The sequence below is a fragment of the Danio aesculapii genome, chromosome 22 (assembly GCF_903798145.1).
Source record: "Danio aesculapii chromosome 22, fDanAes4.1, whole genome shotgun sequence".
In the NCBI taxonomy this organism is placed as follows: Eukaryota; Metazoa; Chordata; class Actinopteri; order Cypriniformes; family Danionidae; genus Danio; species Danio aesculapii.
The window spans coordinates 26,107,674-26,121,671 of NC_079456.1; the positions used below are offsets into that span (position 1 = coordinate 26,107,674).

A 13,998-nucleotide genomic window follows, 5' to 3' on the forward strand; every position below is an offset into this window, starting at 1 on the left:
GAAAACTGTTTGTACTGCAGTTGTACTTACTACAAGTTTGGTGGCCTTTATTTCTACAATATTTCAATTTGTGGGAAAGATTGAGCTTAAAAATCAGGTAGGAGGGTAGTGGTAGATTGCTGGTGTAGATCTACACTCACCAGTCACTTTTATTAGGTTCACCTGTCCAGCTGCTTGTTAAAGCAAATTTCTAATTAGCCAATCACATGGCCTGTAGACAGGGTCAAGACGATCTGCTGCAGTTTAAACTGAGCATCAGAATGGGGAAGAAGGTGACTTTGACTTAAGTGACTTTGAATGTGGCATGGTTGTTGATGTCAGACGGGCTGGTATGAATATTTCAGAAACTGCTGATTTACTGGGATCACTTTGCATGCACAACCATCCCTAGGGTTTACAGAGAATGTTCCGAAAAAGAGAAAACATCCAGTGAGCAGCAGTTCTGTGGGCGCAAATGCCTTGTTGATGCTAGAGGTCAGAGGAGAATGGCCAGACTAGTTGAACTGGTAGAAAGGCAACAGTAACTCAAAAAAACACTCGTTACAACCGAGGTCTGCAGAAGTGCATCTCTGAATGCACAACACATCCAACCTTGAGGTGGATGGACTACAGCAGCAGAAGACCACACCGGGTGTCAGCTAAGAATAGGAAACTGAAGCTACAATTGGCACAGGCTCACCAAAATTGGACAAAAGAAGATTGGAAAAATTTAGCTTGGTCTGATGAATCTCGATTTCTGCTGCGACATTCGGATGGTAGGGTCAGAATTTGGCGTCAACAACTTGAAGGCATGGATCCCTCCTGCCTTAAATCAACAGTTGAGGCTGCTGCTGGGGGTGGTGTAATGGTGTGGGTGATAGTTTTTTGGCACCCTTTGGGCCCATTAGTGCCAACTGAGCATCTTGTCAACGTCGCAGCCTAGTATTGTTGCTGACTATGTCCATCCCTTTATACACACAGTGTACACATCTTCTGATGGCTACTTCCAGCAGGATAACGTGTCGTGTCATAAAGTGCGAATCATCCTCAGACTGGTTTCTTGAACATGACACTGTACTGAAATGACCTCCACAGTCACCAGACCTCAATTCAATAGAGCATCTTTGGGATCTTGTGGAACGGGAGATTCGCATCATGGATGTGCAGCCAACAAATCTGCAGAAACTGCGTGATGCTATCATGTCAATATGGACCAAAATCTCTGAGAAATATTTCCAGAACCTTGTTGAATCTATGCCACAAAGGATTAAGGAAGTTCTGAAGGCAAACGGGGGTTCAACCAGGTACTAGTAATAACTAATAAAGTGGCTGGTGAGTGTTCAGTCCAGTTTAATACAAATATCTCTGTTGAAGGATGATCTACTAGAAAAAAAGCAGCACCACCGACCCCAACCAAAGAGTCAACATGACTGTGGCAAGGAACCAAAGCTCAAACAATTGCCAGAAATACAAAGCAAATGCTTGGAAAAACCAGGCTCAGTTGGGGGACCAGAAAAGAGGCCGAGCTGCAGACTAGAAAGTCATACGTGGTCTTGAGAACTTTATTGTTCTCAAGACCACGTATGACTTTCTAGTCTGCAGCTCGGCCTCTTTTCTGGCCCTCCAATTGTGGTGAAGCTGGAAATGTGCAGATCCAAGTAGGTTCTGATTGGATGTAAACCTATATTGTATGTATACTGATAATTAATTGGAGAACCTATGTTTTAAATTGATGAAATTGATTAAATTGATCCTATTTGGGTATTTCTACTTTTAATCTTAAACCAATGGTCTCAAACTCAATTACTGGAGGACTGCAGCTCTGCGTAGTTTAGCTCCAACCCACACCTGCTTAATTGTCCATAGTAGTCTTAAACACCTTGATTAGTTGCATCAGCTGTTTGATTAGGGTTGGAGCAAAGCTGTGCAGAGCTGCGGCCCTCCAGGAATCGAGATTGAGACCTATGCCTTAAACTATACTTACTTAAAGTATCTGAACTAAATTCCTTTCTGCACTTCCAAAGATGATCAAGTTCAATTTCCTGCATGTTAGTTATAAAGCAATACGTAAAACAGTGTGAAGTAAACACTCTGGATACTGATAAGGGAACACGCATCGCATTTTATTGCATATGGGGAACTCATTTTGTATTCTCAAATAATGCAGAATGATTGCTTTACATTTCTGCACAAACTATTAGAGCTTTAGCCCACCAGAAGGGGCGAGGTCAGACTCAATGTCAGCCAGTCTAGCTCACCATTCAGATTCATTTGACTAAAGCGAGAGTCCTAGAAGATGTAAGGCAGGGGTGCCCAAAATCTGTCCTGAAGGGCCAGTGTCATGCATAGTTTAGATCCAGCCCCTGTCAAACATACCTGGGCTAGCTAATCAAGCTCTTAGTAGGCTTGCTAGAAATGTCCTGGCAGGTGTGTTGAGGCAAGTTAGAGGTAAACTCAGCAACACACCGGCCCTCCAGGACCGAGTTTTTGCATCCCTGATGTAAGGGATAATCTACAGCAGGGATGACCAACTCTGATCATGGAGATCTACCTTCCTGCAGAATTCAGTTGCAACCTATATCAAACACACTTGCCTGTAATTATCAAGTGCTGTTCAGGTCCTAATTAATTGGTTAAAGTGTGTTTGATCAGGGTTGGAGCTGAACTCTGTAGGACGATGTCCAGGATCAGGGTTGAGCACCCCTGATCTACGAATTGCCTTGCATTAGAGGATAAATGCACGACGTGACCAAAAACTGCCCGACATGGAGTGCCTTTAAAATGTTTTAACTCAAGGCAAGCTCTTGATTATCACTCTTATAGCATAGTCTGTTGCCAAGTTAAAGACCATTTAGAACTAGTTTTGCTTTGCAGCACAATATTTGACCAAATCTTTGACAGTTAGATCTCCTAGTTCCCACTTTGAATCATACACAGACAGACAGAGAGGAAGTGCATACTGTATGCATGTAACACAGGCATATCTAATGACTCCTAGTCACATGTGTTAGCTTACCTTTTTGCAAATATTTTTGAGCATATTTGTGATGGTTGGTTGATCCCCAAACGCTCCTGGCACACGTCGATGTTCTTAAGATTACACTGATGAATGAAGTCTCTGTCAACTGTCACTGAGTTACTTTGCGTACTACTACTGCTTTAGGGAAGCACATTTATTTTGCACTGTGATCAGAAATGACTGAAACTAACTGTGCATTAAATGACTTTATTACACACCTTCCAGCCAATCAGAATCAAGAATTTCATCCACTTAGGGCTCGGATGTGAGATAAGGATCTTGCAAATGAGCAAACACTAAGTCCTAAACATTGATGAGAACAGAATATTTTAACTATTAGGTCTAGACCAGGGGTGCCCAAACTTGGTTCTGGTGGGCGGGTGTCCTGCATAGTTTAGCTACAACTTCCTTCAAACACACCTGCCTGGAAGTTTCTAGTATACCTGGAAAGAGCTTGATTAGCTGGTTCAGGTGTGTTTAATTGGGGTTTGAGCTAAAATATGCAGGACACAAGCCCGAGTTTGGGCACCTCTGGTCTAGACAGCTAAAACTTGAGCCAGTAAGGCAGGGACATACATGTACGTACATGAATGTAGACTCACTGTTTCTGAGGTGAAGTGGTTGACTTTTGAATTCCTGAAGACAGACCAGATCTTCTGAAGCCTCCATTGGCCGGCGACTCCATTACCTCTGGAGAGCATATCTGCTCCAATGTTCACAATGTCCAGCACATGGACTGCTCTCAGTGAGAGAAGATTGTGATGCGTGGACAGAAGAAGAAAGCATCATGTTATGCTGTAAACCAGGGTTTCTTAGCAACGATCCTGGAGGACCACCAACACCGCATGTCTCCTTTGTCACACCCATTACAGGTCTTTCAGTCTCTGCTAATTAGCTGATGATCTGAATCAGGTGTGTTTGATTAAGGAGACATGTAAAATGTGCAGAGTGGTCCTCCAAAAATGTGGTTGAGAAACACTGCTGTAAAGCATGCAGGACTCTTCTTGGTGATTTTTAAGACACCACCATCGTGAGTTAAGAAAACCTCCATTGTCTTGAGGCAGTTGATATGCAGGCACTGTCCAGGAGCCAGATGACTGGTTCACCATCTAATAAAGTGCTTCAGCCTGAGTTGTAGGTGTGTGTCATCACATCTTTCCTCTAGGAAGATAAACCCAGGCAATCACTTGGGCCATTGCTTTAGAACAGGGGTCACCAAACTTTTGTTTAGCTGCCGTTTAGCTCCAGCTTGTCTCAACACGCCTGCATGGAAGTATGTCTAGCAAGGCTTTGATTAGCTTGTTCACGTGTGTTTTATTAGTGTTGAAGCTCAAATCTACAGGACATCAGCCTTCCAGGACTTAGTACAGTGATCCCTGCCTGTAGAGCCAGGCCCGGGGGGTAGTGCGGAGCTTATTAATAGTGATAGTATTGTTCAAAGTTGTTCGAATTTCAGAGGATCCCCTCTGGAGGCCCTCAGTCCAGTAGCAGAAGGTGGGCAGCATGGTGGCAGGTGGCAACCTCTTCCAATAGAGGAATAGAGTAGACTCTTTGCACTGTAGACTATCAACAGAGGTGAGAGCAGCTGTAAAAACTGGACCTGTTCTGGCCTAATAGGGGAGTCGTCGTGTCTTAGTGAGCTCATTGTAGATGGCAGGCAAGAAGGGTGTGGGCAGCTTCTTTGTTGATACCTTTCATTACATGAATGAAGGGGACGGCCAATGAAGCCCTAGGTCCTCTACAACTTTAAAGATGCGGCTTTGTTCGTTGTCTACTTTCAGAGCTTCAGTCCACTCACAAGTGCCTCATCCTTCAGTGTGGGATTCTGCCCAAGAGTTATTGGTGCACCTTAAATGAGGGACACTTGTTCTCGCACATGAATAATACCAGCAAATCAAAGGGTGTGGGTTTGAGGATGTATGGGTGCCAATGAACAATAGCAGTGCAACATTTTCTCTTCAGAGTTTCACTTTGAACACAAGCTAATTAATGCTATTTTTTAATGAACATGAAGTATGACTTCAGTTTCAGTAACTATTCTGCTTTTATGTATATTTCTAAAATGTGTGATTTATACATGTATTTTATTTATGTATTTATTTTAAGAAGTAGGCTATATTAATATCACACAAGGCAAGTGATAAAAGTCAGATTAAAAAAATGTAATCAGTGGAACATCAGAATTCTGTGCATCAACAGTTAGCCAAGTAGCGGTAGAATACTGATGTAATTGTGTTTTTAATGTGACAGCTCTTCTGCTGCCCTCTGCTGGTCAAACGTGATACTAGTATTTGACGCATTAGATAATAGTAATCCTATTTTAGTTATTAACTATTTAGTTTTGATAAGTATGTATTCCAATTGATCCAATTTCTATACTAGTAGTTATTCAATAGAAGTTATTATACATTAGTGCTTAATCATTATATACGAATACCTTTTTATTAGATTATTATTTATTCATTAGATACATTATACACTGATCCTTATTCATTATGCACTACTAGTGTTTGTTGGAAATGTTACTAGTATTTTTTTTCCTCTAAATTTACTGCTTATAAGTAACAAATGTTAAAATATGTACAAGTATAAAATACATACAAGTGTCTTTAATAAGTTCTAATATAGAGTACTAATATCCGATAAGAACTATCTTTGAAAAAAGAACAAGAATAAGTACTATTTTTAATTGAGTTTTCACATTGGGTTCTGTAAAATTCTCCAATAGTATCTAAATAATTGATAAAGTCTGTTGATAATGTATTATTGGCCTGTAGGGGAAAGTTTTTGCTTGCACAAAAGATAAAGATTTTGACAGTTTCACAGATTAAATTGTTATTTTTTATTAAATTCATGAAGCCCTTTTTAAACATGACAAGTATTCAAGTATCCATCAAACATTTAAGACATTCATTCCCCAATTAGACAGAGAAGGAAAACGTACACATTGTTTCCTATACCCGTATACTACTATTTACAAACCATGAGCAAAATAAATTCAGTATTAAATTATAATAACATATTTTGAGATTCCACCCAAAGAATAACGCTTATCAGTTAAAGAATAACGCTAAACAGTCAACCGGTTGTTTTTAGCATATGAATTTGAATGCAGACCTAATGTTGAAGAACAATAATCAAATCATTTTGTTTAAATGTATAAAACATTCTTCACTTTGTATGAGTGCGATGTGTAAGAAACTCCACCGAGCCGTCCTGAGTCTTGTTTACTTTCCTCAGAGCATGGAAACATTCAGCCACTAGAGGGAGACAAAATATATATTAAAATATACAGACTTATTGCTGGCGGGGGTGGACAAAAAATGAACATACACTCACAAACTGACCACCAAATGGCGTATTTATATCATTAAACTGACAACGCTTATATTTAAATACTAAAATATCCATTTCTTGCTAGAATGACATCACAACTTGACTCGTTCATGCAACTTTTTGAGGTCTTATTTCTTGTAACAAAATGAGCCTATGGGACATTCTACCAGAAACCTACATTGTCTGTCCCTGAAATTAAAACATAAATACAGTAAATAAAAAGTATTTCATCCCAAAATGTCTAATATTGACTGATAGTTGATTTCTGTGAGTTGTCTGTAAATGAATGTCCTTCATATGGTTCTCACATTGTTTTTCTTTATTAAAGACACTTTACAAATGTACAAACCCTGTCATTGTCCTTGTCCTCAGCTAAATTGAACCTGCAGCTTTAATAGTTATGCTAAAAACTCTTATTTAGAAGATACAACTTCAGAAATAGCAAGTTTAAGCTGTTATCATTCACATCAACGGATTAAAAACATGAAATTATGAATAAATTCTACAAATAAATACTGCAAATATATATTACAAATAAATGTACAACTGTGCCCATGTTTCTGTCAGTCCTGTCACGTTTGCATTGAATTTAACATAAAATGCGTGCAGTGCACCTTTAAGGCTATGACTCGGAAGTGACATCATTTGACGGAGAAGATGCTGACAGTGATCATTGATGCATTCTATCATTGAATTGTATGATTTTATGCTTGTTTCTTTTGATGTTTTGAGAAAGACAAGCTTAAAGGTAAGGCCCTGTCACATTTTTTATAAGTGAAAATGTACATTTCTGGTAAAATGTCCCTATACAACATTCTCACAAAAACAACACCAATACTGGTGAGAGTTTGACGAAAATGGACATTTAAAGAATCTTCAAATGCAACGGTATGATGTCGTATTCATTTTAACTGATCACTTATATTTCATTACTACATTTTATTTAATTAGCTAAAAATGACATTAAAGTGGAAAAAAACTTGGTCAAACATAAGCATTTAAACACAAACTGAACCAAAAAACAGTTTATGTCAATGATAATGCTAATACGTAATTACTACAATACTAATTTCCTCTTAGAAACGACAAAAAATGAACATTTACACTCAAACTGACCCCCAAATGCAGCTTTCAGATATTGTGTTTTGTTTTAACTGGTGACCCTTATATTTAATACCTAAAACTAAAATGATTGCTGGAACTTAGTGGAAAATTGAGGCAAAAATGAGCATTTATACACAAATTGAATACAACTTTCAGATGCCATGTTTTTTCCCATAATACATAGGTGAAGTGCTTTTTTTTGTTTTTTAGACTTATATTTTTAACAGATCTCAAAAAAATGAAAACTGCCCAATATGAAATGTTTTTCTTCATAAAATGGCTATAACAGGATTGTAGATCGTTACAGTCACTCAGTGTCACGACTAATAATAATAATACAAACCTCCATCATGGTCAGCTCGACTGTGCCATTCTTATCCTTGTCCAGCACCTTAAATGCCTCTGAAAATGAGATATTTAAACTCACAATTAATGTCTGTGTGGAATCAAAATTGATTCCAAATTTCGCAAAAGCACACTGACTACGTTTACATTGAGACTGGTAATTAAATGATTTTCCCTCATCTGAATAAGACAATAATATGATTACGGTGTTTACATGAGTTGCTTTTTGAGTGTTGCTTTCATGATCCGGTTTTACATGGTATAGCACATAAATCGATTAACGGCATTGCGTCACCACGAAATCCACATTTCCTTCAGGGTTTCATAATTTCAGGTGATTCATTTTTAATTTGTCGACATTAACTGCAGTTTGGCACTTTCACTTTCATTCAGGATCATTTCATGCATGCCCCCTGTGACAAACAAGATATTGAATCCGAGTATGAACTGCTGGAAGAGTGTAGTTTTAATGAAATTTAATACGTCGTATGGGGGGAAAAAAACCTCAGCATTTCACAATGCGGGTGTCTGTGGTCCTTCACTGACTCGGTAGGTGCAGAGAATAGTGTCAAACAGCCATGTGTGTATGGGATATCCTGTTGCAAAATGCGGCGAAAATCCTACATGATGGTAATAGTTTGATTGCGGTGTTTACATGTCTGTACTGCACTTTAGTAATGCGACTAAAATCGGCATACTCTAAATGTCTTAATCTGATTTCTGTTTAGTTCAATGACTTTAATCAAATTAAATTAATTAAATAAATAAATAAATTAAAAAAATCGCTGTTTACATGGTAGACTCTTAATCACAGTATTGTCTTAATCGTATAAAATCTGATTATTGGTGTCCATGTAAATGTTTCCACTGTTATACTTTTTGTACAATTAATACACACAAAAAAAATTTCAATCAAAATCTTATCCTTTGCTTCTGCGTTTGGAGTTGCGGTTCTTCTCTGATGACGTCAGTTTGACACTTCAGTCACAATATTCTTAGCCACGCCCCTCTTACCATTAGTTTGCTACAAGGGAATGATGCACAAAAATAAAACCCCGCCTCCTACTCAATATTCAGTTTCAGTTGGAAGTACATCAACACACTGAAAAGTCGCAGCAACTTCCAGTTCACACAGACTTTAAATGATCAAATGCGTTTCTTCATCGTGAACTTACTGAACATGCATTCGAGGCGTATAAGACAGGCCACAAAGTTGTCAAAGTCGATGGTGAGGTTGGATTCGCTGTATCGTGCAACAAGGATCTGGTGCAGAGCGTTATTCAGAGAAAACCCTGCATGAAAGACATGAGAGGATTAAATGATATCAGAATGGTCATTTTTGGGGGTGAGGGTGGTTTTACCAAGTACGATGCAATCCTGGCTTAACATTTATGTTGATCCTGGAATCATTTTTGTTGGAAAATATAATCCATACCCTTTCCCTACCCCTAAACCCAGCCATTACTGCCAATTATTCCCAAAATCAGAGGGGAATAATAGTTGTATAACAATCATGGAGAATAACATAGCCCTAACTTTAAGTCTAAACTTAACATAAACAGTAAACATTAATCTGATTGGCTGATTGGAATGCTGTTCCAGGATCAACATAGATGTTAACACTTGGTGAAATCATTTTTGGGGTACACTGTTCCTTTAAGACACAAATGTCTGACCTGCTTTCTCTACAGCTTCTCTCATCTCCATAGAGCTCATTGTGCCAGACTGGTCTTTGTCATTTTTACTGTAGACGTCCTGAAGACACACAAACACAGGCGTTATGACGTTTGTCTGAGTCAAAATGTAGAAATAATGTGACAGAAGCAGGAAAGCACATACCACAAACAGCTCAATTTTAGTCCACAGAATCTTAAATTCAAGCAGGCCCAGTTTTCCAGTGCCGTCTTTCTGAACCATTTAGTAAAGGAAAGAATAAACTAGAAAAAAAAATCAACACATTCTCATGGCAATCTTATTTGTTTCATGTTTGGGTGGGTTAGTGACTAATTGGTATGTTTTCTTCTGATTCCTCCTTTTTTTTTTCTTCTACAAATTTTACATTCACTTTCCTTCGGCTTAGTACCATATTTATCAGGGGTCACCACAGTGGAATGAACTGCCAACTATACCCTTCCAGCCACAACCCAGTACTGGGAAACGCTTATGCATGTCTTTGGACTGTGGGGGAATCCACACGAACATGGGGAGAACATGCAAACTCCATACAGAAATGCCAAGTGACCCAGCCGAACCCCGCTCGAAGGACTTGAACCAGCGACCTTGCTCATGACTTAGGGATGGTTGTTTAGAGCCACATATAAAATACAAATAATTTTAATGTAATGTTTATGTGCGGTTTTCTTTTATTGGTTAAAAGGTTTATGCTACTCAGTTGTGCACATAAGTTCTTTATGGGCATTTTTAAAATGTATGCATTAAATGTGGACGTTTCCATTAAGCAATTTTCATGCGATATTACAAATTGTGCATGAAAATGGATGGATTGGAAATAGGGCTGCACAATATGTCGTTTGAGCATCGACATCACAATGTGTGTGTCCGCAATAGTCACATCCCAAGATATGCTATGGTGAGTTGGGATTATAGATGACCAGGAACCACAGGTCAAAACACATGAGATTTGTGGAGACTCAGAGCACAACAGAGTGAAAGTTAATTATCTGAAAACCTCTAGAAATGTGTTGAAAAAATCTCTCGTTAAACAGAAATTGGAGAAAAAATAAGCAGGGGGGCTAATAATTCTGACTTCAACGGTGTGTGTGTATATATTTATACTATGTATATATATTTATACTATGTATATATATATATATATATATATATATATATATATATATATATATATATATATATATATATATATACATAGGTGAATATATAGGTGAATTGGATAAACCAAATTGGCCATAGTGTATGTGTGTGCATGTGAGAGTGTATGGGTGTTTCCCAGTATTGGGTTGTAGCTGCAAGGGCATCCACTGTGGATAAGTTGGCGGTTCATTCCATTGTGGGGACCCCTGACGAATAAAGGGACTAAGCCAAAGGAAATTGAATAAATGATTTTTATTAAACTGATCAAGTTGACTATATATTGCAGACTTATTAAAAGGATACATCCAATAGGTTCACCATGTTGCGACAGGTCTCCAAACTAAATCCATCGGTTTTAATATCTTTGCCTTGAAAAAAGTAATTATAAACCGTCAATAGTTTGATCTGTATGGTAAAAGTGTCATCAGATGGCGATCAGAATGCTTACGTTTAGCTATCACGTTGTTCAGGATTTTTTGCAGCTCAAATGCAGAGATTTCACTGTCCTTGTGGATAAAAAAATGAATGGATATGGATTATAAAATAAGTTTAAATGAAAATAGCTCTATTGTCTCAATATTCTGTAATACTCACAGCTCCAGCAAGCTGCTTGAACAGATTCTTGAACCGGCTATCGATATCACCCTCTTTTATCTCAATCTATAAGAATAAAAATCTAAATAAAGCATTGTTATGAAATAATCCAGTATCATATCAATTCAACATTTACCTCCGCAACCTTGGACTCGACAGGATCATCAAGCTCTCTGAAAAACAGATCAGTTTCAGTGAGAAGAGTTCATCTTTCTTTAGGATTGAAGTCTACTCACTGTGTGGCTAAAATGTATCCTGGAACTCACTGGAACTCGGCTTGTTTTTCGGAGAAAACGCGCACACAGAAGTCGCCATCTTTGCTGGGCTCAAAGGTGGAGGGTACGATGAGGTACTCGCCCGGCGGCAGACAGAAGCGAGAGCAAACCTCCCGCAGGTTGATGAAGGTCTCGGAGCGAGCAGCTGAAGCATGTCGCACGAAGAAGTTACGATCCAAATGGACGTTTCTCTGCCCCACAAACTGCAACACAATGACTGAGTGTCAATTATTTTTTATTAAGCATCCCTATTATGCTACTTTTGTTAAAAAAAAATCTTAATTTTAATAAGAAGATTAACATTTGATGACAAACTTTGATGTTGACCCGACAAGCCACGTGGCTAGCATGTTGTAACATGTTTCAAATATGATGTAATCACAATGTCAGGAACTAGCATGTTACTAAATGTTTTAGTATTTGGTAAAATTAATTTTCTGTTATCAATTAATTATTAGGATATCAGCATTAATTAGCATATCATCATCATCAATTAACATTATTATCACGTTTCTCATCTGATTAACATCATATTTGTATAAATTAGCATGTTACTCATGTGTTTAGCATGTTGCTAGCATAAATTACCATTAGACACCAAAGAGTTATCAAAAATAGCACACTGCAAGCATGTTCCTCACATGGTTAGCATATTGTTACCATGAATATACATGCTTCTTTGGAATGCTTTACAATTAGCCTATGTATAAGATGTTGATAGCATGAATTAGCATGTTGTTAAATATGTACTGCATGAGTCAGCAAATTTCTATAATGAACACACTGCAAGCATATTTCCTGCATTAACATAGCATCCCAGGCAGCAAAGAATTCTGGCCCAGATTTGGCAGAGGTGCTACCATCTTTAAGGCGGCACACAAGACTTGGGCCAGATGTAAAATGTAGTATTTGGCTCAAATGTTAATAATTGATATGTGGGCCATGCAAGTTTGGCCTATCTTGACCCACATTTAAAATATACTTTCTTATTTTTCTCAAATAAACAGAAACAATTTTGCCAATCAGGTCACTTCGAGAAAAAGCACGCCCACAGCACGCCTAAAGCACAATGATTCATGGCTTTATTGCAGTCGTGACACCAACATATCTGGCCCAGTTCAGGCTCAGTTATGGGTTATTAACTTGGCTGTGACTTGGCCCAGATATGGTCCATGTTTGGCCCTTGTTTGGAAGCCAGACTTCGACAAAAGTTGATTGTGTGGGCCAGAGATATTTTGCCATATGGGATGTCTCTAGCATGTTGCTACAATGAATAGATGATTTGCTGAGATTTACATTTTCAACCCTAAATGAGATCTTTTCCAAGGTTCCCTAATCATTTTAGAAAACTGTAAATCTGGTCAGTTAGCAAAGATTTAGCATTAAACATTTCACCCTGAAGGTCTGACTAGACTTTGGTGGTAGTAACTTTAAAACTCTAGAAAGAGAAATTTAGCAGAAAAAAAGAAGAAAGGAATTTAAAAAATGACTCATATGAAAGTTGTGCTGCATGTTTGGATCTTTTTGTGCTTTAGCAGGTCATACCTCGTCCGGAACCTGTGGACAACATACAAAGAATATATTTATTCATAATGTATTGCTGATCACTTCTGACAGTTCTTGGCTAGAATAGGCTGAAAAGTGATTCAGACTGTAAAGTCACTGCGAGAGTTGTTTTAGGCTGTTCACCTCATAGATTGCGAAGCCAATGGTGTTCATGTCCTCTCCGGCCTTTCGCATTTTGCGGCGGTTCTTTTGGATCAATCCCACAACGAAGCTGCATCCTGCTTCATTATCAGTCGGGTCGTCATCCTGCTCATTCAGCTTGATCAAAAACTGAGGATTCATCCAGAATGAGTCTGTCAGGAACATATCGGCAGTCAGACTCATGCTCATTACCAAACAAAACAAAATTTAAGGTGTAGCTAAACAACTTTTCATTGTCTATTTTTTATTTTTAGTACTTTTGTTTATGTTTTGGTTCACTGTTGTTTTGCCTAATTACAGTCTTTGTTTTGCTTTTTTGTTTTTAATATATTTGGTTTTGTTTTTTTGTGTTTGGTGTATTTTTTTTTACACGTTTCATGTATCCATTGTTTTTTTTTTGTTTGTTGCTTTTGGTTTAAAATTTATTTGTATTGTATTTTTTGTTTAGTATATTTTGTTTATCTCTTTTTTGTTAATTAAACTAATGTAGTTATTAATACTTTCCGTAAGCCACGCTCACTGCTGGGATATTTTATTATCCTTTGCGATTGTACCTTGTCATACTGTGCAAACGTAATACCATGTCCCAATATAAGATATCAATTGTCAGATTTTACAACAGTCAAGACTCATTTGGAATTATGCATCATCAATATAAACCAAATGAAAGTCAATATAAGTATCACAAAATATATCCGAATTTTAAACGAATCGCAGGCATGGTCTATGCCAATGTTTTAGAGCAAGGTACTGGATATGAAATATGTTTCTCTTGAAATGTATGTTTTTGACCAACGTTTTCCACTT

At 37.9% G+C, this 13,998-nt stretch overlaps 1 protein-coding gene across 1 annotated transcript in view; it reads right to left on the reverse strand.

The window, feature by feature from the left end:
* Window positions 1–5,825: 5,825 nt before the first annotated feature.
* Window positions 5,826–13,998, reverse strand: part of capn2l (calpain 2, (m/II) large subunit, like) — a 29,197-nt gene continuing 21,024 nt past the window's right edge. Inside the window, exons 10-21 of the mRNA XM_056447957.1 lie at window positions 13,174–13,343; window positions 13,030–13,041; window positions 11,476–11,687; window positions 11,346–11,382; window positions 11,210–11,275; window positions 11,064–11,121; window positions 10,919–10,983; window positions 9,623–9,691; window positions 9,460–9,538; window positions 8,959–9,075; window positions 7,782–7,840; window positions 5,826–6,258 (exon numbers count right to left, since the gene is read on the reverse strand). Of these exons, the coding sequence (XP_056303932.1) occupies window positions 6,235–6,258; window positions 7,782–7,840; window positions 8,959–9,075; window positions 9,460–9,538; window positions 9,623–9,691; window positions 10,919–10,983; window positions 11,064–11,121; window positions 11,210–11,275; window positions 11,346–11,382; window positions 11,476–11,687; window positions 13,030–13,041; window positions 13,174–13,343 (968 nt within the window). The 3' untranslated portion in view covers window positions 5,826–6,234. The remainder of the gene's footprint in view (window positions 6,259–7,781; window positions 7,841–8,958; window positions 9,076–9,459; window positions 9,539–9,622; window positions 9,692–10,918; window positions 10,984–11,063; window positions 11,122–11,209; window positions 11,276–11,345; window positions 11,383–11,475; window positions 11,688–13,029; window positions 13,042–13,173; window positions 13,344–13,998) is intronic.